At 40.2% G+C, this 26,342-nt stretch overlaps 1 protein-coding gene across 1 annotated transcript in view; it reads left to right on the top strand.

The window, feature by feature from the left end:
- ANKRD13A (ankyrin repeat domain 13A) overlaps positions 1-26,342 on the top strand; it is a 1,453,295-nt gene that overhangs the window by 911,663 nt on the left and 515,290 nt on the right. The window contains exon 8 of the mRNA XM_044068498.1: positions 25,007-25,088. Coding sequence (XP_043924433.1) covers positions 25,007-25,088 — 82 coding nt within the window. The remainder of the gene's footprint in view (positions 1-25,006; positions 25,089-26,342) is intronic.

Genomic DNA, 26,342 nt, shown 5'->3' with positions numbered 1-26,342 from the left:
AGAAAGAAACGGGGGGGGGGGGGGGGTTTGTAAATGAAAGACCAGCACTGGTAGAGTTTTTAGTAGAATCTAAAACAGAAGCTGTCATTAAAAAAGGAATGATTAGTGGAGCATATATAGTGTTGCATGATATCTATAAGAATCAATCAGAGGAGGTTAAGAAGGATTGGGAAGAAAGTTTAGATAAGCATTTCACAAAGAAAAAATGGAAGGATATGTGTATGTCTCCCAAATATGCAACAAAGTCTAGAAGATTTAGGATCTTTGCTTGAAAGTGTTTACATAAGTATTTTTATACTGCACGTGGACTGCAAATAATTTTTCCTCAGGTAAGCAGGACATGCTGGAGGTGTGATGGTGAAGAAAGACATAACTGGGAACATATTTTCTGGGAGTGTAATCTACTGGCAGACATTAAAGATTCCCTGCAGACTGCTGTGTCAGAGGCATGTCAAGTATATAACTAGTGTTTAAAAATTATTAATTTGAATTAACATTATGAAATATTTTTTTCAACAGTTATTATAGCATTGATATTTTATGCATTGTACACTTTAATTCAAGTTTGTTGGATAAGCATTATCAATTAATTGTTTAAGTAATTTTGTGGTGATTGTACTTGTATAAAATGAAGCTGCTGGGTGCAAAAAAAGTTATTCCATGAAGGTGTAAGCTGAGGTACCAGAAGCACTTGTTATTAAATTCAACAGCAGTATGTATAGCTTTGCTCTGGGTTTTTTTTTTTTTTTGGGGGGGGGGGTGGGGCTTGTGTTTTTTGGTGTACTTTTGCTAGCCAGTTTGCTGGCGGACTTATTGTTTTGGTCACAATCTGTCAGAGATACTGAGTGAGTAAATTGGTGTAACTAAGAAAATTATTTTTTTGAGCTATGATACAAAATCAGAATTGCCTAGACATGGTAAGGCCTTGCTGAGTCTAATTATAGTGGCTGCCAAAAAAGCAATTACTAGAAAATGGAAGTTAAGGTCTAAACTAACCTTACTAGAAGTTGTGAAAATAGTAACAAAGATAAAACAATTGGAACTGGGAATTTTAGAAAAGGATAGGAGCAAATTACATAGGAAAAAATGGGAATTGTGGGAACAATGCATGTAGAGGAGGAAAGAGGTTTAAAAGAAAGCCGGATTTGAATGTGCTATGTAATGCTTAACTGACAATGACTAGATAGATTATAAGTCATATATAATGTTTGCAACTACAATTGTGTCAACATGGTTTGTAATATATAATGTTTGCAAGCTAGCATTGTATCTATAAGGCTTGTTTTCATTTATATAAATGTAAGATTGCTTATGTCCTACATTAACCACACATTCAGAATGATGCACATATCACTGGTCTGCAAGGTGTTCTACTTCGGATGCTGTCACTCTTGTTTCGGTCATAAAAAAATTCATGTTGGCTTTCAGAGTGTGGAATACATTAGCACAACACTTTGGCAGATAATTGATTACCTTTCATGCTTGTGTCTTTCGGCTTACGGGGTCGCCACAGCGGAACTCCGGTCCGCTAATGTTTGGTAGTGGATTTTTACGTGCCCAGTTACCAGCTCTGACGCACAACCTTCAACGAAGGCACGCCCATTCATGCATGCCTCCACACAGAAGACGCTCTAGCTGAGAATCGAACGCGACAACATCTTGCTGTGAGGCAACAACGCTACCGCAGCACCACTACCGCGGATTACCTTTCATATACTGCACTAAATAGAGACTGGGACTGTGCATGTGGAATAACATATCTTTTGACCTGCCTAAGACAGGTACAGTAACCTGTGTTTATATGCAAGTAAACGCTAGTCCCATGTATTTTGTACTGCTGCTTTTTCTACGCTGGTTTTTTTTTGCCATCTTGTTTCCTTTTTTGTATGCAGATGTTGCAGTCATGTAACTTAGCTGATCATTAGTAATAACAGCTTAGTGGCTATGTGTGTAAGTAATCTTTCCTGTACTTCCGACTTAGTATTCTGTTTTTACTTATAAGAGTTTATCTTGCACTTTTCTAAAAACAAGTTTTTAGCACTTATCCAGAATTGTTTATGTGTGCATTTGCTATTCTAGTCTGTACTTTACATCAAGCTAACTAAATACCTTGTATGACTTCCTCAAGATCATTCCATTATAATCACATATTTCGTCACTAATGCATTAAGTGGTGTGATAATGTCACGTTTCGATTATACAGTACTATCTTAATCAGAAATCCAGTAACTGCAACTGCAATGAGGAAAGACCTAATTTTCAGCTAATTTGCATGTCCATGAATTGCTTTTAAATAGCACAAATGCATCACAAGATCAGCACTTTCTTGCAGTAAATACTGGCAGACAATGCATCATGTTGGCACATGCACCCCCCGTTTACTCTCCCACACACACACACACACACACACACACACACACACACACACACACACACACACACACATACACGCACACGCACACGCACACACACACACACACACACACACACACACACACACACACACACACCTGTGTGTTGTCAGAATATTGGCATTGTCTCCTTCTTCCTGTCTTGTTAAATTATGGATGATTACAGTCAGTCATTAATGCTAGACATTAAGAGTTTCAGACTTCATATCTTTCAGTAAATCCATAGTAGTACAAAAGCTGTTCTACTAGCAGCATTCTAAGTTTGTAGGAGGAGTAATTAAAAGCCATCTCTAACCGTGTGTCTTTGTCCTATGATTAAGTGGGTCTATATTACATCATCACATGCTTAAGAAAGCGAACGATGATTAATCAACCCCATGTAAGTGAAACATTACTATTGTCTAGCCAGAACTGGGTAACATTACAATGTTGAAACCTCAGAATAGCGATTTTTTTCCAAGGGGAAATAAAATCGCTGTTCCACACCCCCCCCCCACTTAAATATACCAACTCCGAGATAGCACTAAAGTGCCAAAAACGGCAAAGTAATGGAAGCGGCCAAGCGAATTCTTTCTCAGGGAAAGAATTTGCTTAAAAGCCGCTTTACTATTTTGCCTTTTCGTTCTTTTACATTCGATCAAGACTCATTCGACAGAATGCATCTGCAATCACATAATAGGAACCCGATTAATTTTGGCTTGTGCTACATGGCTGAGAGTTATGCTTAATGTTCCCTGTATTTTACACTTGTAACTTAAACTGTTGCAGGTACTGAATAATGTCTGAGATCCTCATTATGTGGGTGAAAAAAAACTTTCTGCACTAACTTATCAGTTTGCACAATGGTGTAATGTCAAGGTTTACTGCGGCAAGTATGCAGGGTTTTAACCATTCCCCTCTTTGCAGATGACTATTTTTGTTTCCCTTCAACTGTTACTCTTTTTATTTATTGCATCACTGGTGTTTAGTGGTGTGACAGAGGACTAATATCCTCTGTGGAGGTAGGAGGGTGTCTTTAAGACATGCTACTTATAGTATACCTGGTGTCTACTGGTTCCCAACTCCTTGTTTTTATTTATTTTCAAGCAAATCCCTTTAAAGTACACCACATGGAGTAAATCTGGTGAATAGTGCTCCTCCTGACCCACATATTAATAAAGAGGTATCCCTGGTGGCTAATGGTTTTCCTGATCCAATGTTGCAGGCTTTGCTTATTATTATATGGGGCATGTGGAAGTATGACAGCCATCCCAACACACACACACACACACACACACACACACACACACACACACACACACACACACACACACACACACACACACACACACACAATCTGCTGTCTCACTACCTCCTCTGCTGCAACTTCCCATGCAGGCACACACTCACACCTGTTATTTCACACATGCCGTGCTCAATACCAAGAATAGCTGTGTTACTTTAATTACCTATGAAATTCTCAGAAGCTGTCAGCCACATGAATGCTTTACTGCAAGCAATTCTGGGGAGAGCATGTTGATAATTAGCATATGCCTCTCCCTGGAATATCTCATTAATATTTGCAGAGACAGGTCACCAAGAGTGCTGTATGTCTTTGTGTTTCAGCAGCAGCATGTTAGGGCCACCTCCAAATACAAAAAAGTTACTGTGAAATAATTTTTTGAATGTGGGCCAGTCTTTCTTCCTTATAACCTATTCACCGTGTTTTTTTTTTTTTGAGCCAAGCTTGTATTTTTGTCTTTGCTTCTTAGAAGACCTACATATGCTCCATTGGCATTAATAGCATCCCATAATCCAACTAATATTTTGTTTTTACATCTTCCTCCTATTTAAATAAATAGCTGTTTTGTTTCATCACAACATTATATTACCTGGGATAGCTCTGTTGAGCGAAAACTGGACATAAAACCAATCAACCTAACAAACATGAACTAAAAATTGCTGCACTCATTGTAGGTTCACTGATCAGCGAAGACTTGGAAGTGGATGACTTGATGGTAGGGAGGAGGCTGGACATCCTATGTATCCAGGAGACAAGGTGGAAAGGCATTGCAGCAATGCTACTTGGCTTGGGATCCTTAGTCTACTACTCAGGAGGAAGGCAGGCTAGACGTGGTGTTGGAATTGTGCTGTGGGAGAGGCTTCAGAAGATCCTGAGTGATGTCATCAAAATTAGTGACAGACTCATGGCAGTCAGACTCCAGAGTAATGATAGAGAAGTATTCATAATCTCAGCCTATGTCCCACAGCATTGTTGTAATATTGAGGAAATGAGTGTATTCAGACAGCAGTTGCAGGACTTACTAGGTAAAGCAGGACAACAGGAGTTGGTGTTGATAATGAGTGACCTGAATGAACATATCTGGACAGACAAAACAGGGTTTGAGGGCTGCCTGGGACCAAATGGGTGGTGCAACAGGAATAAAGGAGAGGCCATTCTAGACTTCTGTTTGGCAAATGGCTTAATGACAGCCAACATGTGGTTCAGAAAGAGAGACAGTCACAATATCACATACAAAAGTGGCCAATGTGCAACTCGGGTAGACTTTTTCCTAGAAAGGAAAGGGCATTTTGGTAGAATGAGCGATTGCAAAGTCATCCCCACTGAAATAATTAGCCCTCAGCATAAACCACTGGTTGTCACAATCAGCTGCAAGCAATAGTCAGAGAAAGCTTTAAGGTGAACAGAAACCAGGCTTAAGAAAGTACAACAGTTCAAAAAATTGCTCAGGCATGTTCTTCGCGCTTCACTGCTGCAGTCCTAACCATTGGGTTATCCATGCTGTGGTAGCCCTCAATCAGTCTGAATACCAGAGTCAAGGTTTTGTGTGTCAGCTGCTGTCGCTTGCTGGCTGATGTCAGGTCGTCCAAGCTATAAAGGAGAGCAGTGATGCCATTACCTCAGTCTTTCTTGCTATGGAGCCCATAGCAGAAACAATTCACAACAGTGCCGGTCGGCTGTTTCCAGATTTTGAACTTCAGCTGTAAACGTCTAAAGCTAAGTACCCCATTGGGGATCCTTCCTTTGTCTTGCACTAACCGATGTCTGAAAAAGTCAATAACTGTCTCGCCTCTGGAAAGCAAATACCACACCGAGACTTCCATTCTTACTGTGTCACTTGCTTAGACTCAGATCACGATATACCCCGCTGTCAGTTCTGTGCCCTCTTTAACGCTATAACTATTCATTGTAGAGCTCTGTTTGTAGCCAGATATTTTCGTCTTCCATCTCTGATTACTGATATGGCATCCGTCAGTCAGCAAGCCACAGATCTTCTGAAAAAACATAAAGATAAGAATAGAGACAGACCACATAAGGCCAAGCCTTCTGACGACACCACTGCTAAAAGGGTCATCAGTTCTTCGGAATTCAGTGAGGCACTTTCGCAGCCCCTGATGCCTGACTCGATTACTTTGCAGGCCTGTACTGAGACCCTTTCGGAGTCCTGTATGCCGCAGAAAACTGCATCGTCTAACGAGCCTTCGGCTGTCTCTGCCTCGGTTGGATGTGGAGCTGCTACGCAGGCACCAACTTCCGAGGATACCGCTGGCACTTCAGAATTCACTTCAAGGACTTTGCCGTCTCACCTGACTAACACACCAATAGCACCGAGGGATACTCTTCAGGCCAGGCTTAGAGATACTCCAAGGAAAACAACAAAAAGTCTCCATTCCACTACTCCTCCCCCTCCTCAAACTAGAATGCTTAAAATGGTGGAGGATCTCATCACTTTCATCCGGGGTAATCACGCCACACCAGCCAAAAGGAGAAGGGAACCTTTTCCAGACATCCAATTGGATTTAGACTCAGAGGGATCTGACTCCTCTGTTTTTGAAGAGGAAAGTCCTCTTACTGCCTATGAAGACTCAGATACAGAAGAATCTATTCCTTCTGCATCACCTCCGGAGGACTTTTCCTTTGGGAAAACCCTCCACACCCTCAGGGAACACTTCCAATGGGAATCAATGGATTTCCCTCAGTCCAAGAAAAGACTAAGAGAGTTTCTGGACCTACCGCAGTACAGGCCTCTGGCCATCCCACCCATCTTGGAGGTGGTAGATGATGTTTACCAAGAATCCAGCCTTACCTCTGACACCCTTCCACCTACCCCAGAAAATCTGCCAGATACTACAGGGTACCTGACTCAGATAAATTCCTCTACAGAAATCCTATAGCAGATCCAGAGGTGATTACTCAGGGACCTAAGGGAGTTAAGGCTACCTCTGCAAAGAATCCTACATCCTTAGACAAAGAATTCAGGGCCCTGGACAGATGGAGTAAAAAAGTATATACCTCTGCAACTTTAACTATAAGGGCTCTCAGCTGTCAGTTCCATATGCTAAAATATCAACAGCACACTTTGGAACTTTTGAAACAGAAAATTTCTGCTTTTCCAGATTTTGCCAACAAAGAATTACTGCACTCTTCATCTCAGGTGGCAAAGCGCTCCTTGCACTGTGGCTTTGACATCCTAGAAGCTTCTAGCAGAGCAGCAGTGACAGGATCTGTTATCAGAAGACATGTATGGCTGAAGGAACAACCTCTCCCTGATCATGTCAAAGCTAAAATCATGGATGCACCTCTTGATAAAGAATGCTTGTTCGGACAGAAAACTGAAGAGGTACTTAAAAAGATGGAAGACAAAGCAAAATCGATGCAGACTGTTAAAGATTTTCTTCAAGTACAACCTCCTAGGTTCAGCAGAAATTTTCCCTCGAAACACTGGTCCTTTCCTGCACCAAACAGGCAGACACAAGGCAAAACCAGTAGGGACAGACGCACTGGGACTAAAACTCAGGGCCAGCAAAGAACAAAACAGTGGCTCCCCTCAAACAATAGCACAGGGAGTTCAAAAGCAACCATCTGTGGAAAAAACTCTCAATGACTACCTTTCCCAACTCTGCCTGCCGCCACCACACCAAAAGCTAGGAGGAAGGCTATCTCTATGCAGAGAAAATTGGAACTCTATAAGAAAAGATCAATGGGTCTTAAAAATCATTGCTCAGGGGTACAAATTCTGTTTCCAAGAACTACCACCTCCAAGAGGGGTACCCAGACCTACCTCCAAACCAGTGGGCAGAAGCACTAAAACAAGTGCAAAACCTAATATTCTTAGGGGCAGTAGAACCTGTACCTCCAGAACAAGTTGCAAAAGGATTCTATTCCAGACTATTCCTTCTTCCCAGGAAAGGGGGACTTGGCGTCCCATCCTGGACCTGTCCTTTCTCAATACCTTCCTAGTAATCCCAAAATTCAGAATGCATACCTTACAACAGCTTCTACCAATGCTGCCAAACAAAGCTTGGATGGTCACCTTAGACCTAAAGGATGCTTACCTGCACATCCCAATAAGGGAATAATGCAGAAAATTCCTGCGCTTCAGAGCAGGATCACTACACTTTCAATTCTCTGTTTTGCCCTTTGTCTTATCTACTGCTCCCAGGGTATTCACCAGATTTCTAGCTCCTGCCATTGCCTTTTGCAGGCAAAACAATGTACATATTTACCCTTACCTGGATGACTGTCTCATCCAGGCAGACTACAAGGAACTGCTCCTGCAGCACCTCTGATTTGTAAAAACCGTACTCACCTCTCTGGGGTTCACTATCAACGAAAGGAAATCAAAACAGACACTTACCAGGAAAATCATATTTCTGGGAGCCTTACTAGACACAGAACAGCAAATGGTCTTTCTGTTCCCAGAAAACAAAGTTTCCTACCAAAATACTTTACTACTCTGGCCTCCCTAACCCAGATTTCTGCCAGGAAGTTCCTACAAGCTCTCTAGGCTACATGGCCTCAAGCATCCTCCTGGTACCTCTGGCCAGACTACACATGTGGAAAATTCAGTGGTACCTAAAGAACCTGTGGTGTCAACACTCACAACCTCTGGACACCTCCCTGCCTGGGATCCCTTGTATAAGATCCAAGTTCCTCTGATGGGCCCAGGCCTGTGCTCTGAACAAGGGACTTCCATTCACCCTCCGTCCATCAGACCAGACAATAACTACAGGTGCTTCGGACATAGCCTGGGGAGCCCACCTAGAAGACAGATGCGACCAAGGTCTCTAGGATGCATAAATACTACCCTTGCACAGCAACCAAAAAGGAAATGATAGCAGTACAAAATGCTCTGGCATCCTTCAAACCCTGCCTCAAACCAAGGGTTCTTCTCATAAAAACAGACAACACCACAGTCATGTGGCACATCAACAAACAGGGAGGGACTCAATTTTACCCCCTGTGCAGACTAGCCATGAACCTGTGGCTAGCAGCCTCATCCATGGGACTACATCTTATAGCCCAATACCTACCGGGCATCAACAACACCCTGACAGACCACCTAAGCAGAAACCTGCTGGACCCACACGAATGGCAAATCCACAGACATGTTTCTGAAAATTACCCACACATGGGGGACCCCCAAGGTGGACCTCTTTGCCTCTCATTTAAATCACCAAGTACAGAAATTCTGCACCAAGGAGTGCCATCACCTGGCCTGGAAGGTTGATGCTCTGACCTTCCCTTGGAATACCCTCTTTGTGTATGCATTCCCATCTCTACCTCTCATTCCAAAAGTACTATTCAAGATAATGGAGGAAAAACCAAGAGTAATACTTATTGCCCCAGATTGGCCCAGACAGCATTGGTACCCACTGTTGCACAGCCTATCTCACCAGCCCCTCTGACAGCTACCTGTGATACCTCACCTGCTATCCTGCGGTGGGGAACAGTGCTGCACCCAGACCTTCAGACAGTCAAGCTCTCAGCATGGCTTATTCTACCAAAACCAACAAGGAATCCATGCTAAGCATGCAAGTCCTTGACATCATCACAGAAGCCAGAAGCCGCAGCATCAGAAAATCTTACGCTGGAAAATGGAAAAGATTCTGCTCCTGGAGCCAGTCCAAGGGGGCAGACATACATCTGCCCTCCATTCCTCTTATTCTAGATTATCTTGTTGAGCTTCTTAATAAGGGTCTCTCCTTCTCCTCCATAAAGATCCATGCCTCTGCTATCTCAACACACTTTGATACAGAACAGCCATTGTTCTCCCACCCTCTTATCAAACAATTTGTTAGAGGAGCCTCTAATATCAGGCCTCCCAGAAGGCAGCCCACCCCAGCCTGTGACCTGAACTATGTTTTAGAAAAGCTTACTCTGCCTCCCTTCGAGCCTGCAGCATCCTCAGAACTGAAGTACCTCTCTTGGAAGACTGCCTTTCTCCTGGCTATTACTTCAGCCAGGAGGGTGTCAGAGCTTCAAGCCTTAATGGCCATTGAGCCATTTATCATCTTCCATGCAGACAGGGTCTCCCTGAAAACCAATCCCTCCTTCATGCCAAAGTTGGTTTCGGATGTTACCCTCAACCAGGCCATCCACCTGCCCACCTTCTTCCCTAACCCTCAGAACTGGGGAAAGGATACTGTATTCTTTGGATGTGCACAGGCAGCTCAGATTTTATCTCTATCGTACAAAGACATTCAGGAAAACTGACCAGCTCTTGGTCAGCTTTAAAACAGGGGCACAGGGGAAACCTATATCCAAACAGACCATTTCCAAATGGATAGCACACTACCTCCAGTTTTGCTACTCCTTGCATGGAAAACCACTCCCTAGGACCATCAGAACCCATTCCACTAGGGCAACCTCTACTTCCACAGCATTCCTTAGAGGGGTGCCCACCAAGGACATCCTGGAAGCTGCCACATGGACTTCAGTCCACACCTTCACCAAACATTACCATCTGAACCTATTCTCAAAAGCTAGGGCTGAGTTTGCCTCTGCAATTCTGCAGGGCATGCTCACCCAGTCTTAAGTTTCTATTAACCTTCCACCCTTCTCCTCAGCTTTGGGAATCTTCCCAATGGTTAGGAATGCAGCAGTGAAACATGAAGAACATAGTACAGTTGTGTACACTCACCATAAATGTAGATGTTTGAGTGTGTTCACTGCTGCAGTCATGCTTTCACTCCCTCCTTCCCCCTGATATCTGCTTTCCTTAGAGAGACACATATTTCTATGGGGGTCTCTGACCCCAGGACTACTAATAATTATTAAAATTGGACTTCTTTGGTTGGTTAAGGCAAGAAAAACTGAGGTAATGGCGTCACCTGCTCTCCTTTATAGCTCGGACGACCTGACGTCAGCCAGCAAGCGACAGCAGCTGACGCACAAAACCTTGACTCTGGTATTTGGACCAACTGAGGGCTACCACAGCATGGATAACCCAATGGTTAGGACTGCAGCAGTGAAAACACTCAAACATCTACATTTATGGTGAGTATACACAACTATACTCTCTATTACCTCAAGAAGAAGAGAAAATAGATGGAGTTGAAGAAGAACGGCAGTGCCTCAAAACAGCATGTGTAAGGGCACAGAACAGATATTTGGTCAAGCCAGGTATGGAAATAAGGTACATAAGGAAAGCTGGTGGTGGAATGCAGAAGTCCAGGAAGTCATCAAAGTAAAGAAGTAGTGAAGAAAAAATGGAAAATAGAAAAGATATACCTAGCAAGGAGGAATACTAATTTGCTAGTAAAAGAGGTTTAGAGAGGAGTTACAATAGCAAAGAACAGAACAAGGCATCAGAGGCAATCTGCCAACTTCTGGAAAGCGACTCACGTGGATATCACAATGAAACTCTATCAGGCTGCAAGGCAAAGACAGAAAGATAAAGAAGATAGACATACTTCATAAGGGATGCCCACAACAACCTCTTACCAGCCTACAGGACATCAAAGGCAGAGGGAAGGAATACTTCCAGTAGCTTCTAAATGAAGAAAACCCACATACGCTGTACTTCCCCAGACACAGCCTATGATGACAGAAGAGGAGGAGTCCAACATAGACGAGGTAAGAACAGCACTAAGGAAAATGAAGTCAGGAAAAGCAGCAGGCTCAGCCGAGGTCACAGTAGATATGATCTAGATGTTGGGTGAGATGACTGGAAAATAAGCATACTAGTGCCAATGTTCAAGAACAAAGGGGGCATTCACAACTGTGGGCAGTATAAAGGTATCAAACTGGTATCACACTGCATAAAATTTCTTTAGAAGGTGAGTGATAAATGAATACACAGAGTAGTAGAAAGTAAGATGAGAAATGAGCCGTTTGTATTCAGATCAGGTTGCAGAACAACCACCTCAATGTTTCCAGTGAGACAAATACTTGACAAGAAGCTAGAAATAAGGAAAGAGTCAAACTGGGCATTCCTAGACTTGGAGAAGGCGCATGACAAGGTCCCAGGAAACTGATTTTGGCATTCCTGCAGTGGTTCAAAGTCACAGAAACATTGGTAGAATTAGTGCAAGCTATGTACAAGGACCCAATAACTCAAGCAGAAAGACTGATCTTACAGAGGGATTCCCAGTGGGGGTGGGTGAATATCCAGGTTTGGCTCTAAGCCCACTGCTATTCATATTAGTGATGAACTACATTAGCAAACAGGTCAGAGGGGAAAGATGAACAAAGCTGCTATATGCAGACGACGTGGCATTACAGGCAGACTTTGAGCAAGAACTTCAGCAAAGGGTAAGGGAATAGAATGCAAAACTGAATGCACATGGGATAAAACTGAAGACAGTTGTTATGGTAGCAAATAAGGGAAAGCAGAAGCAGGTGGAAATTGGGATAGAAGAGGAAAAAAATGGAACAGGTTAGCGGCTTCAAGTATTTGGGAATACTTGAAGACAGTTGTTATGGTAGCAAATAAGGGAAAGCAGAAGCAGGTGGAAATTGGAATAGAAGAGGAAAAAAATGGAACAGGTTAGCGGCTTCAAGTATTTGGGAAGGGTGGTTGATGAGAAGGGAAGTCTGAATGTGGAGGTCAAAACTAGAATCAGTGGGGCTGCAGCCAGCAGGCACATAGTGTCAGGGGTAGTGTATGACTGAAGAATGCCAAAGAAACTTAAAATTAAGGTATACAAAACAGTGGTGTGACCGATACTATTGTATGGTACAGAAACCTGAGCAGTAATGGCAGGAAGTTGAAGCTAGAGGTGATGGAGATGAAATGCTTGAGACGGGGGTGGTAGGATGCACACTGTGGGAAAGATGATGGAATGAGGACATAAGAGTAGAAGCCAAAGTAGCTCCAATTACAGAAAAGGTCAAAGAGAATAGATTATGGTGGTTTAGGCACATGTGAAGGAAAGTGGAAGACACCCTAGTGAAGAAGAGTGAAGGAAAGCGGAGGACAACCTAGTGAATAAGATTTAGGACAGACAGGAAGAAAGCAAGAGGAAAGAATGGTGTCCAGCAAAGAGTTTGGATGAATTGTGTGAGAGAAGACCTACTTCACAACAGCTAACACAACTTGACATAAATCCCTATCTCATCAGGTGGGTGGCTAACTGGCTCTCCGATAAGACCCACAAGGTCAAAATAGGCACCACCACCTCTAACAGAAAACTTATCATTAGTGGCATTCCCCAGGGATCTGTCCTGGGACCCCTATTGTTTGGCATCTACTTCTCAGAGGTCCAGACAAAGGGCCTGTGACTGACCAGGTTTGCAGATGACTGTAAGTTGGGTGCTGTCATTGACTCCCCAAGTGATGTTAACATACTGCAAGATGGTCTCACAGCTACAAATAACTGGTGCCAAAGTCATGGCCTTTAGTTAAATGCAAAAAAATGTATTATCATACAATTTGGCAAAAACCCTGTCCCTACTGATTACCATCATCAACGGCAACCCTCTAATCACACAACCTGTGGTGAGAGACCTGGGTATTTAGGTTGAGAACAATCTCACATTCGACCATCTTGTGGCGTCAGTGGTCAGAAAAGCCTTTTACTTGGTTTATGTCATAAGTAAAAGGACTGCATCCAAAAAAAGGAGGTTATTACCTCTCTGTATACCTCCCTCATTAGGCCTATAATTGAGTATAATGCCCAGTTTGATATGTACCTCTCCAAACACCTGCACCAACTGGAAAGAACACAGAAATACCTCTCAAAGAGAAGCCATGGCCTCCCAACATCTGTTCTATGTGGACAGGCTCAAATCACTATCACTTTACTTGGTATCATACAGATTGCTCAAAGGTGATCTCTGTCTTGCCTACAAGGCAATATCAGATCCTGCCCTACTAAAGATACTCCATATCCGTAAGTCTAACTCCTCGTGAATTACCCGCTCGAGAGGCCCAAATCTAATATGTGACATGAACAAAACCTGCTGGAGAGACAGGTTTGTTTCCCAGAGGATGCCCCGTCTCTGAATAGACTTCCCATACATGTCAAACAGAGTACGTCGCTGACCCTCTTCATGCGCAGACTTGATGAGTGGATGGAAAACCGCAAATTAGTCCCAGGGGTTCCCCCTTTGTCCCTCATTGACAGGGGCGACAGGTGCTGACTGAGGGTTCTTTTTCGGGGATAAACTCTTGGCTAGGCTTGTGAGGGCCCCAGGGCCATTAGCCTAGTAGCCTCCTATGATCCTACAACAGTCAAGCATGACGGTCAAAGAAGGTAAGAGAGTGCATTGAATAGGAAGAAATGGCAACAAATGACATGACACTCCAACCTCATGTAGAAAAAAAATGGGAAAAAGGGCGTTGATGATGATGTTGATGATGACAGTATTATGTATCAGTTTATACTGATATATGTTTGAACAATTTGTATAAGGTATCTGCTTTAGTTGCTTTTGTTTAGGATTTGTCTCACTGTGTCTTTTGCTGACATTATTTCAGTGTCATTCTTTTGTAACTCATAACTCTGTATTTATTTGCTGTTTACACATTATCAGTTAGGTTCATAAGTACATACAAGGCTGGTGATATGTTTATTTGCTGTTTACACATTATCAGTTAGGTTCATAGGTACATACTAGGCTGGTGATGTATTTATTTGCTGTTTACACATTATCAGTTAGGTTCATATGTACATACTAGGCTGGTGACCACCAGGGCCTTTGTAAGCCTAGCCATGCAACCCAACCCATTTGCATTCCCTTCTAACATGTGCGTCTTAATGGGGGGAGTATGTTTGTTAGGAGATTGATAAAAAGTTATGTGGAGGGTATGTTAGAGATTGTTTACTGTCAGCCAATGTCTATAAGTAGCATGGGGCCAGCTCAGGAATGAATTTATGATTATCCATCCAGTGTTAATTAGGGAATGTTTACTGTCGATCTCTGTCTATACAAGACATGGGGGCCTGCCCGAGGATGAATTTGAAATTTCCCAGCCAGTGGTTAAGATAACATTTGAATAGGATTAGGGGTGGACTCTGCTTCACATGGATGTGGAGCCTATTCTAGAGTATGGAGATTCTTTGATTCACATATTTGTCTCACCAGCATATTCTCTTTATGTTGCAAGCAAAGTTCAAATCCCTGGATCTAGTGTTTCTGGTGCTGTTCATTTTGCAGATGTGCAAAAGTTCCATCAGGGTTGGATGCTTTATATACCAAACAGAGCTTGTCTCTCAACAACCTGTAGAAGACCAAGTATAGAAAGAGGGCTCTAAGGTGGACTGTGTAAGACAGTGTGTTAATACCCTAGATTCTGTCACTGAAGAAACTCTGTGGGTGTTCCAGCTGTTGGATATGCCTAGTCCAAGTACATGATAAAGAGAGCAGTGTATTCAATGATGGGTTTGATAGGGGATGAGTAGAGTGGTACTATAACTTTCTGGAACGTGGATGTCATATACCTTTACTTATAAGTTGGGTGACATAGAATGATTTTCTTACTACCTTGGCTACGTGTTGGAGACAGGCCAGATTACAGTCTACATATGTTCCCAGATCTCCAACTACCAGGTCAGCTTTTAGGGATGTCTAATCAATGGAGTAACTTTCCTGGGTAGACACTTCTTAATAGCTGAGGTGGTGCAGAGGTAGCGTTGTCGCTTCACAGCAAGAGGTTCTTCCATTCGATTCTCGGCTGGAACGCCTTCTGTGTGGAGTCTGCATGTCCTCCCCATAGTCGAATGGCATTCGAAAGACATGCGTAAATGGGCGTGCCTTTGTTGAAGGTTGGACGTCGGGCTGGCACCTCGGCACTGTAAAAATCGACTGCCAATCGTTAGCGGACTGGAGTTCCACTGTGGCAACCCCTAACCGGGAAAAGCTGAAAGAAAAACAACAACAACAACCATAATGCACTTCTTTGCATTGAGTTTTAATCCATGGCTTTGGCAGCAGTTATTTGTCTTTGTTATACCCTCTTGCAGGATGTTAGTGACAAGGAAAGAATTTATGATAGCTCCCAATTTGCAGTCGTCTGTGACCCTGCCTAATTTATTGTTTGCCCACAATACCTGAATGGGACATTGTTTCGAGTGCCTTATCCAAATCTATGTAGGCAGCATGTGCAATTTTCCCTTCTTCCATTGTCTTGGTTACCTTCTCAAAGACATCTACCAGGCATGGCCTTCCTTTGAAAAAAAAAAAACTGGGATGGGTCCATTGTCTGTAGGTTGCCAATGTCTTTGTTGATCATTTCCATGAGAATTCATTTCATGACTTTTCATATTAGGTTAGTCAGACTAATGGGTCTGCAGTTTCCAGGGTCATTTGATGGTTCACCCTTGTGAAGTGGGATAATCATTATCACCCTGCATTTGCTTATTGTGTAGTCTGTTTTGAGGCTGTAGTTGAAAAGTGACTCAAGTTGTCCTGATAGGTCATGATAGGTCATGTTTCAGTCTATTTAGCATGCAACCTGGGATACTGTCGGGCTCCATTAAGGCTGTGTTTGTAGCCTTAGAGAGTGCTGTTATGACCTGCTCCCTAGGAATTTCACAGGAGGAATGGGGGGGGGGGGGGTAAAGTTTGAGCTGAATTTGTCAGCCATCATATTCACTGTGTCACTCTGCTCAGTGAAGGTGGTACCATTTACTACCAGTTCTGCACATTGTTGCAGGTACCTGTGAGGTGTTGGACATAGCTGTGGAAGGCCTTGCTGTTATTATCTTTAGCCTGAAAAGCTGTCTTGACCTTGTATTTGACCTTGTTGGATTTAATTATTCCTCTTATCTTACTGTTTAGTTTTATTAGTGACCTCTTCTCATTATGAGAGTTGCTCTTTCTGACTTTGGCTATGACTTTTTTCCTTTTGCTATATATCTTGTTGAGATTAGTATTCCACCAGTGTGTTTTTTTTTTATTTGTTTTGGGCTTACTTCTGGTAGGTACAGCAGCCTCCATGCAGCCATTTACGTGTTTGTACAGTGTTTCTATGAATAATGGTTTATAGGCTGTTGTGAACCCTGGGTTGGTCAGGGCATTGAATTGTGACAAAGTGCCGCTTAACAGGACACCTGTTATAGAACAGTTTCTAACTGTAACAGGTTTTGCTGGGTTTCCAAGTTGATTTTTATTTCACATGAGATAACTTTGTTATCTGACCTCACCACTGAGGATGTGACGTGGGTGTGGGGGTTGGGAGAGGTTGTAGCACTTTTCCATATTGTAGAGAACAAGGTCCAGTATGTTTGATCCACTGGTTGAAGTGTGCACTAACTGACCGAGGGAATTTGCATTAGTAAAGTCCAGGAAACTTTATGCCTGTAAGTTGGAGGGAATGTATGTTTCCCAGTCTATTGAGGGGTAGTTAAGATCCCCCATGAATAGAGTGTATGGTTGGATGGAGAGTGCCTCCAGTAGATCTAGATAAGAGCTGTTGGATTCTTGAGACACAGATGGTGACTTACAGCTTGCTAAGATATGGTAATGGATTCTAAATAAGGTGATTTACAAATGGATGAACTCTAGGGTATCATCCTGGATCAATCGTTTCCTTGCCATATAGACTTTGTTTTCAGGGACCCAGTGGGTGTTGGCTTATGTGTGGTGTTTGGTGTTACTTCTGATGTATGCTTTATAGATTGCAGAGAATAGGTATTGCTGTTCTCAGGCTTAGGAGATCTTTGAGATTTGAGGACATTGCTTTATAGAGCTTCAGCATAAGATGGTCTATGTGTGTGCTGGATGTAGTGTGTGTGTTCTTGACAAATTTGTTTATATGTCAGATTTTTGCCAACAAGGAAATTATGTATTTACATCTCTTGCATACTGTGTTGGGTTCTTAAAGGATTAAAAGGTTGTCAGTGAACATGAGACAATTGCTACATTGTCTCAGGATGCCCATATCTACTAAGCTGGCTACAGAGACATTTGGAAATTGCATATCCTTGTTGTCTGGACCTGTATTATTGTGGGCTATTAGAGTCTGAGGACTGGGTTTTACAGTCTCCTAGGGTGAACTACAGGGTTAGGAGCTAGAGTTTGATAGTGCTAGGATATTAATTTAAATGGTGCTGGGATAAGGTATTAGTACTATCTGTGTGGGTAACAGTCCCAAAACTAGTTTTATAGATAAACTTCTGTGTTTTCCTACTCAGATTGAAGAAGTCACCACCTACTGCCACTAGATGAAATATCCCAGTCCACTTATAGTAAAAGCACAAAAAGACTGAGAGTGTATGCCACCACAAAACAACTTTAACAAACGATCTAAACAAGACAATTTCAAGTCAATCATACAAGTAGCAATATAGTTTGTGTAAATGCAGTAATGTGAGCCTTAAATGCAGGTAAATGCACAAATAAAACAAAAAATCAGTAGTTGATCCCTAAAATATCTTCTGGAAGTGAGATTTTTAAATATAAGTACAGTACTTAGATTGTGCCTGGATGGCAGGTGATGCAAGAAAATCACTTCAGAGGCAAGAACACTAAGCATTGCTAAGTGTGAAATATGCATAATTTATACAGGCACTTAAAACAAAGGAAACTGTGTAGAATCCCTTTAGCAGGGCCAAAATGGCAGGAATACAACAATTAGATGTCAACAAAAATACAAAGTAGAAAATTAGACAGTAACACTGTCAGTGTACAAGTCCCAGCAATCTCCAAACAATGTAATGTCAGGTTACCTGAAAATGACTTAAAGTGCAAAAATCAGCAAGTAAAGTAGTTAAATGAAGTACAAAACAGTAAGATAAATTTTTTATTTGCCACAGATGGTACAGGATTTATTCAGGACCCTGTCAAAGTGAGACAAGAATGCTAAGCAGATGGAGTTTTGTGACAATGAAGATTTGTAGTAAGGGAGGACAGCTCAAGAGCAATGCTTTTTTGCTGAGTGAGCTCTCAGTGTTATGGATCTATGTAAAACAGTAAGTGGGACATTACTTAGCGTACACAACTGACAATAGCAATCAAAGGGGGAAGGCATTGGTAGTCAGATCACCATAAGGAGCAAAAGCTAAAGACACTGGCTTTTAAAATAATAACAGCAAAACAATGGGATGGTTGGGGGAAAAACGCAAGCCTGTCCACAGTATGTCAGATCGGCATATGAGCCAAAATGGCAAAAAAATTGTTGTAGCCCAGTGATATAAAGTCTTCCAGGCATTTCTGCAGTTACCTCCTACTGTGCCTCTAGACGTCAAATATTGCTTGTTCTTATTTGTATTAATAATTACAAAACCATACTACATACAAGGTATCAGAATATTTTATCTTGAAGCATACACAATGGCAAACACAATTGTATTGATATTTGACCTCTGTCAATGAGTATTTGTTAGAACTGTAAGGTGATAACTTCATTTTTTAAAGGCTGAAGCCACACCTACTGGGAGTTAAAGGTACATGCTAAAAAGAGCTGTACTGGAGGAAAGACCAGGACAGCATCCACTTAGTAAAACAAATCTGTAGAAACCAGAAAAAAACAGATCCAAAATCTTTTAAAAAACAGCCAAACTCCCAACAAGGCTGGTTATAAATGCCGTGGCCTCTAGTTTTAGCAATACTGTCTCAGCTAAAGAACAAAAAAAGTTTACTTACAGAAAATTCAAGCTGATGCAAGAAGCCACGCAGATCGGATACCACAGCTTGTTGTTCTTAATATATCTGGTCAGCATGTGAGCTAAAATGGCAAGGAAATGTTTTGGCCCATTGATAAATAGTCTTAATCAAACAAAGACCAGGATACCATCTGATCAATAAAACAAATCTTGCTGTAATATGGAGTGCTCTGAAAAATGAGGAAAATAGCTTTGTTAATAGCAAGGTTCATATGTAAGAACCTAACTATAACATGCTTGTTGAACATTGTTGTAACAAGGTTCTTCCATATAAACCTACTGCTATAAAACTAAGCAAACTCTGTGCTGCCACACATATGGCAGTCCCCAGAGAGCTTTAAAACCAGTAACATATCTTGTGCTGTCACACAAACAAAAGTCAGAAGTGCAGTCACTGCTAATCAACCAACAACTTTAAAAGCTTTGTGACATCTTGTGATTTCACACAAACATCAGTCAGAAGTGCAGTCACTGCAAATCAACCAACAACTTTAAAAGCTTTGTTTTTAATAAAAACTTGGCGTTTTGACTATACAAAAGCCTTCAAAGACTCTCTGAAGGCTTTTGTATAGCTGAAGCACCAAGTTTTTATTAAAAACAGTGTTTCTTAGTCCGTGACCAGTTGTGGTTTTGTTTTATTATTTTACTTAGATTGTGTTGTTTAGAACTTTAAAAGCTTTGACACATCTCACTTTTTCTTTCTTTCTTTCTTTCTTTTTTAATGAGTTGTATCACAGCTAAATCTCCCCCTTTTATAAAAATATTACAACTTGATCTGAAGTGATTGCCATTTTTTGTGTTATTAAAACAGAAGTCAAGAAATTCACCTCTTGATCTTTGCTGTCAAGGTGAATTTCTTAACATCAGTTTTTTGATCCAGGCATAACCTTCAATGGAATGCACAGCATGTGCATATTATACTCAATACTTGAAATAAAAATAACCTTAGTATAGTAAGTTTTGCATGTAAAAAAAAGCTAATTATAACAAGCTTGTTGTAGAGAGGATATTGCATATAATTCTCACTGTTTTAACCAAGTAAACTTTCTGCTGCCACACACATTGCGTTGCCATAGAAGTGTATGGGAAACCAACTAACAGCTTTAAAAGCTGTAACAGACCCCTTGCTGCCAAATATCGCTCAGTTGTCCCTGACAGCTTCAAAACTATAGCACTTATTTCACTGCTAATTGTTTGTCAGTTATCCTTGATTTTAAGGTTCACCCCTGATTTACCTAAAAGTGTCCGCTGTCCTTCACAGAATGTAGATTTTGAAATAATGTCAGTTTAAGTCATTAGATAATAGAATAATGCAAGATATTAATTTACAGACTTCTTATGCTTCTTAAAATGCATAGTAATACAAATGCTGTCATTGTATCATCTTTTAAGTGACTAGGAGCTTTTCTCCCCGGGCCTCCGCTGAAAATGGACATATATCCAGTCAGACTTTCCCGGTAAACAAATGTAAAAATAAAAAAATAAATAAATAAAATTGTAGCATTTTTGAAAAGGGTACCTGATCTGAGAATTGCTCCTGATTGCTTATGACTCAGTTCCTGATTCCGGAGAAAATAATGTGAAAGCTATGCATTGACATACAACAGCAATTAAAAGTGAAGGGCCGTCCTAATCACCTATAGCTTTAAAAGCTGTTATACACTTTGCACTGCTGCACATTTTTAACTGATTGGCTGCTAGGATTCTTCCATATTGCAAATAGTTATGATCAGGTCTCTAATCATAATCAGTCGTGTTCTCAACATGAATTTAAGAAATTCATCTCTTGGACTTTGCTATTATTCAAACACATAACCTTGTTATAATTTAAGACCTCCAGAACAAACAAACGAAGTAGGCAAGTCGAAATACTCCAAGTCAAAACAAGAAGTCAGCGATTTTTAATAACGTTCCTGGCCAAAACCAAGAGCTTCCTCAGACAATACAAAAAGAGCGCCAAGTCACTTTTATACAACCCATTCATGATGTCATATCCTACACAAATGCCAAGTTAAACATTTTTATACATTATAAAACAAAAGTTTTAAAAAAGATTTAAAAAGATTTAAACAGAAGTATTTACATTGCCATCTCACTTAAACAAGCAATATTTCCCCTGAGCGGATACTTTATAAATTTGGTATTGATAAAAGCGTACATTTAGTATTAGCCCCACATGGTACCCATACTAAAAGGAAAACATTAATAATTCCAAATGCTCCAAATGCTTAAGAAATTTAAAACAAAATATTTTCTTTATAAATAATTTAGACACTGTCTTTATATAAGAAAACTTATACCCAAACAAACCAGTAGACTAGCTATACACACAAGAAACTAAGGTGTAATGTCCCAAATCAGCCTTTACCCAAGGACCTTTTTCTCAAGGTTGTTTTGTATATATATAAATTCCTACCAACCTTGAATTTTCATAAAACCAAAAAGTTAATGTTAATTTCTAAGATAACTTTTGTATTTTAAGATAATGGAAATATTACACAGGTCATTTGGGACATTACACCTTAGTTTCTTGTGTGTATAGCTAGTCTACTGGTTTGTTTGGGTATAAGTTTTCTTATATAAAGACAGTGTCTAAATTATTTATAAAGAAAATATTTTGTTTTAAATTTCTTAAACATTTGGAGCATTTGGAATTATTAATGTTTTCCTTTTAGTATGGGTACCATGTGGGGCTAATACTAAATGTACGCTTTTATCAATACCAAGTTTATAAAGTATCCGCTCAGGGGAAATATTGCTTGTTTAAGTGAGATGGCAATGTAAATACTTCTGTTTAAATCTTTTTAAATCTTTTTTAAAACTTTTGTTTTATAATGTATAAAAATGTTTAACTTGGCATTTGTGTAGGATATGACATCATGAATGGGTTGTATAAAAGTGACTTGGCGCTCTTTTTGTATTGTCTGAGGAAGCTCTTGGTTTTGGCCAGGAGCGAAAACGTTCTTATTAAAAATACGTTTACGACTTCTTGTTTTGACTTGGAGTATTTCGACTTGCCTACTTCGTTTGTTTGTTCTGGAGTTCCTTTTTTGTTGGCTTCAATAATTTAAGACCTGGTAATAATCATTTATATTATACATCATTGCTGTTGTTTTTTTTTTAATATTTGGAGTTTTTCTTATCCAGGGCTCAGCTGATGGTATGCATGGCCTAGCTGGACAATGCAGTTATGAAAATGCAAGTAAATATTGTAGGAGTTTGAGTTTGCAGTTCAGTGCAAGGTACTGCATCAATGTTGTCAATACTCATAAAAATAATCAAGTAGCTGATGCTAGCAGCTGTCTGAAATGTTTAACATTCAACAGTGTTTTGTTATTACCTTAAGAAAATCTTGCAGTTTGCTGTTATTGAAGATGTAATAAAACTGATAGAAAAGAAATGTAATAATTTTGTAATACTAAGGTTGCTGTTGTATACATAGAAAAGAATCTTGGCCATTATGACCAGACGCTGAAGAGCTTTTCATTTTATAGATATATACTATATAAATATCTCCATGGCTCGTGAGTTTGCATTTAGATGTCACAAATATCAGGAGAATAGTGAATACATAAGGAGTTTATAATGATACTTAAATCAGATTTGATGTTGTTCAAAAACTGGACTGAAACCTGGCAGCTGATGTCAACTATAAAGAAGGATAAAGTCATGCAAATTAAACAAAAAAATGAAAATCTGAAGTACAAAATGCATAGAAAGCAGGTGGAGAAGGGGAGGAAAAAAAAGCAAGTAGTCTGGGATTTCATCTGAGCACATAATTTAAACACTGTGATGTGGCACTGGATAAAATCTTTAAAATACTAATATGTAGGATGTCAGGGAAAACAAAGCTGAAATCAGCAGCACTGCTTTGTCCACCTACTGTGTGCATTAGAGTTTAAGTGGAAATCCAGTGAAGCTGGCAGCTTCATATGAACATCTGAAAAGTATATGATTATATTCTTACTTGCAGCAAACTGCAACATTAGGAAAATAGAGCAGACATCTGTTTCATTTTGCTGCTTATATTCTGTATTAATTGCTTCTTTTGTACAACTGAGATGGGTTCACATGTACAGCTTGTATATGAATGCCATGTTTAGGATCATAGGATAATACTAGGCTAACTGCCTTGATTAGCCATTTTAAGCCTAGGCAATAACCCCAGATTAGAAACAAACCCTGTACCTCTTCTTTATGAGGTGAAGACCTTAACCATTATTATAGGATCATAAAAGGGGATGTGCTTCACACAAACAGTTGGCAGTCTTGAGATTAGAACCCCTAGCTGTCTAGTTGTATGTACTATAGTGCAACATACTTATTGCGTGCACCACAGAGCTTATATTTATGCAGCTTTATACCCAGTGGGAGGGCAGAAAATAATCAAAAGCCAAATATTTGTCAGTTTTAGTCCCTGGAGTAATTTAGAATATGAAAAACAATTAAAACTGATAGGATTCTGTTGCAAAGCATTGACATTAATCTAAATTCTTTTTATAGCCTTAATGTAAAAATGTAAGAAGCCAATCAAAGGCAGTAGAAGAAAAAGTTTTGTTTGGGCTTTGACAACTAGTTGGAAAGAGTGGTAACATGTATTTTAGCTGCTTTTATATATATATGTCAGGATAAATAATATAGTTAATTCAAAATGCACTGGCAGATTAGTTAGTGTAATGATATATTCTTGTCTGATGTATTCATTTTGTTTTGAAAACCATATGGTTATTCTTCATATTACTCTGTTCATCTTAGACTTACTGGAAAACATAAAACTTCCTTTTTGTTTCACTGTCCTTCCACAACAGGCCTGTAAGGAGATTGATGGATAAATCATTTGTAATGAAGTAAGGCCGAAATCCAGCTGTTAAAGTCTGTTGTTAAAAAAAATACCATGTTTTAGTTGAACTGTTTTCATTTCTGTTTTTCCAGTTTACTCAAGTACATCAAATGCATAAAGCTTTTCCACTGACTAGTAACACTGGAACAATTTTCTGATTTTGTCACTCTTACTCCTTTTTAATGTTATAATATTGATGCAGTTTGCCTGAAGTCTAAAAAGTAAACTTCATTTAAGTAAATTTTTGAAAGCATTGATATTTAAATACATTTTGGATATTAAGTTTTTTGTCTTGCATCCAACTCAGTGGCATAGAGGAATGAAGTCTTAACTGTAAGACAAGTTACTCAACTGCGAACTGTAGCTTGGGCGCTTTTAGGAGATGGCAGAAGTGGATGTGAATGAGCAGTCATTAGCAGCTTGCCTGTCTTGAGGGGAGGAAGGCCGCTCTGGCTCATTAGATGGGGGTGACACCTAGTGGGGTCACTAGGCATTACACAACATGGAGTTCAGGCCTAATCAGTGCCCTCACACTGTGAGCTGAGGGGAATTCAGCATGCAGAAACATGCATAGAGTGCAGTGTTGGTGCAGCTTATATGAACCACCGAGAAGGTTGCTTCACTCGGGGAAAGGGTAGGCCACCCCACAGGACCAGCAAACTGCCCTGCTGCCTGCCACCTGACATATGCCATATGACAGACAAGCTAATAAAGATTCTCAGGGATGCCTGACCCCTGTTGTGGAACAATGGGCTGACTGGGTGAAGGTAGAGGAGTTTTTGTTCAGATTATGGGGATACATTTAAAAAAAGGCTTTTGTCTTGCTGAGGAGTGATAGCACTACAAAATATTTAGCAAATGCTTTTGTTTTGTTACTGTTTCAGCTGTGTTTAAAGTATTTGTTTCAAACATATGTTCAAAGGTATACACTGTAAATAATGTGAATGTCGTAACAAGAACAAGAACAGAGCACCTGACAGAGGAAGACAAAAAGAAGTATAAAGGTATATAATCTCCATTTTTTCTTGAAAGTATTCTATTATGTACCTGCCTTTTGTTGACTTAATCAGACTCCTACTGTGCAGTCAAGAGTTCATCTTCACTTTTTGTTTTACTGCCTTCTGAAAACTTTTAAGGGAGTTTCTATTTACATGATAAAAAAATAGTGCAACGATCCAGATGCTTAGAGATTAGCCCTGAGGCTAATGTGAGTAACGTAATGAAAGGCTATATCCAGATGTGCAGACAGCGGTCCTTTGAAGTATCAAAACTTGATTGTGAAGATGGCAAAGTGTCTTTTTTTTCAAATGCCTTTACTGAATTATCACTTGTGACACAGGTAAATGTATATTTATATAAAAGTAAACAAACCATATTAACAAGTGCACATTTACAAACATTATACACCACATACAGTCTTCAATACAATATAATCAATCCAACATTACATAATTTGCCCTAATTCTCACCTTTTTTTTAGACCTCATTCCTCCTCCAAAACATTTTTGTACATGTATTGCTCCCACAATTTCTATTTTTTACTATGCAGTTTTGTTCCTACCCTTTTTTTTAAAGATGCCAGTTCATGTTCTTTTTATCCCATTTACAATATTCACTGCTTCAAGTGTGGGCGGTTTAGACTTTGATTTCCATTTTCTAGTTAATTGCTTTTTTGGCAGCCTCCAAAGTTCAACTTAACAAGGCCTTGCCATATCTAGGCAATTTAGATTCTTTATCCCAGCTCAAACAAATCATTTCTTTAGTCACACTCATTTGCTCACCCATTATTTCTGATAGAATATTCTGTAGGGAATTTTTGAAGTCGGCCAAACCATTACACTCCGAAAACTTATGCTCCCAGGTACTTCTTTCTTTCTTCCTCATCACACCTCCAACATTTACTGTCTACATAAGGAAAAACTTTTTGGACTCTGCTTGGGGTATCAAACACTGCCACACAAAAATCCTAAATCCTATAGACATTGTAGCACATTTGGGAGCCATGCATATGTCTTTCCATTGTTTCTTTTCTGACCTCCACTGATTCCTATGGTTACTGTGCAATATTTTATATGCACTACTAAGTATCCCTTTTTAACAACAGTTTCTGTTCTAGTTTCAACCAAAAACTTAACCAGTGCAGGTCTTTCACTTCGGATTCCTCTATCCCTTTCTCTTTGCCTATACTGTGATATCAATCCCCGACTGGGAAGGCAGTCTCTAGCCTGCAGTCCAAATATCTTCTTGGCCTCTTCCCA

Source organism: Protopterus annectens, chromosome 4.part0 (assembly GCF_019279795.1).
Source record: "Protopterus annectens isolate FY-2018-M chromosome 4.part0, PAN1.0, whole genome shotgun sequence".
Taxonomy (NCBI): Eukaryota; Metazoa; Chordata; order Ceratodontiformes; family Protopteridae; genus Protopterus; species Protopterus annectens.
Note: the sequence above shows the minus strand (reverse complement) of the source record. Positions and strands in the feature narration are given on the sequence as shown.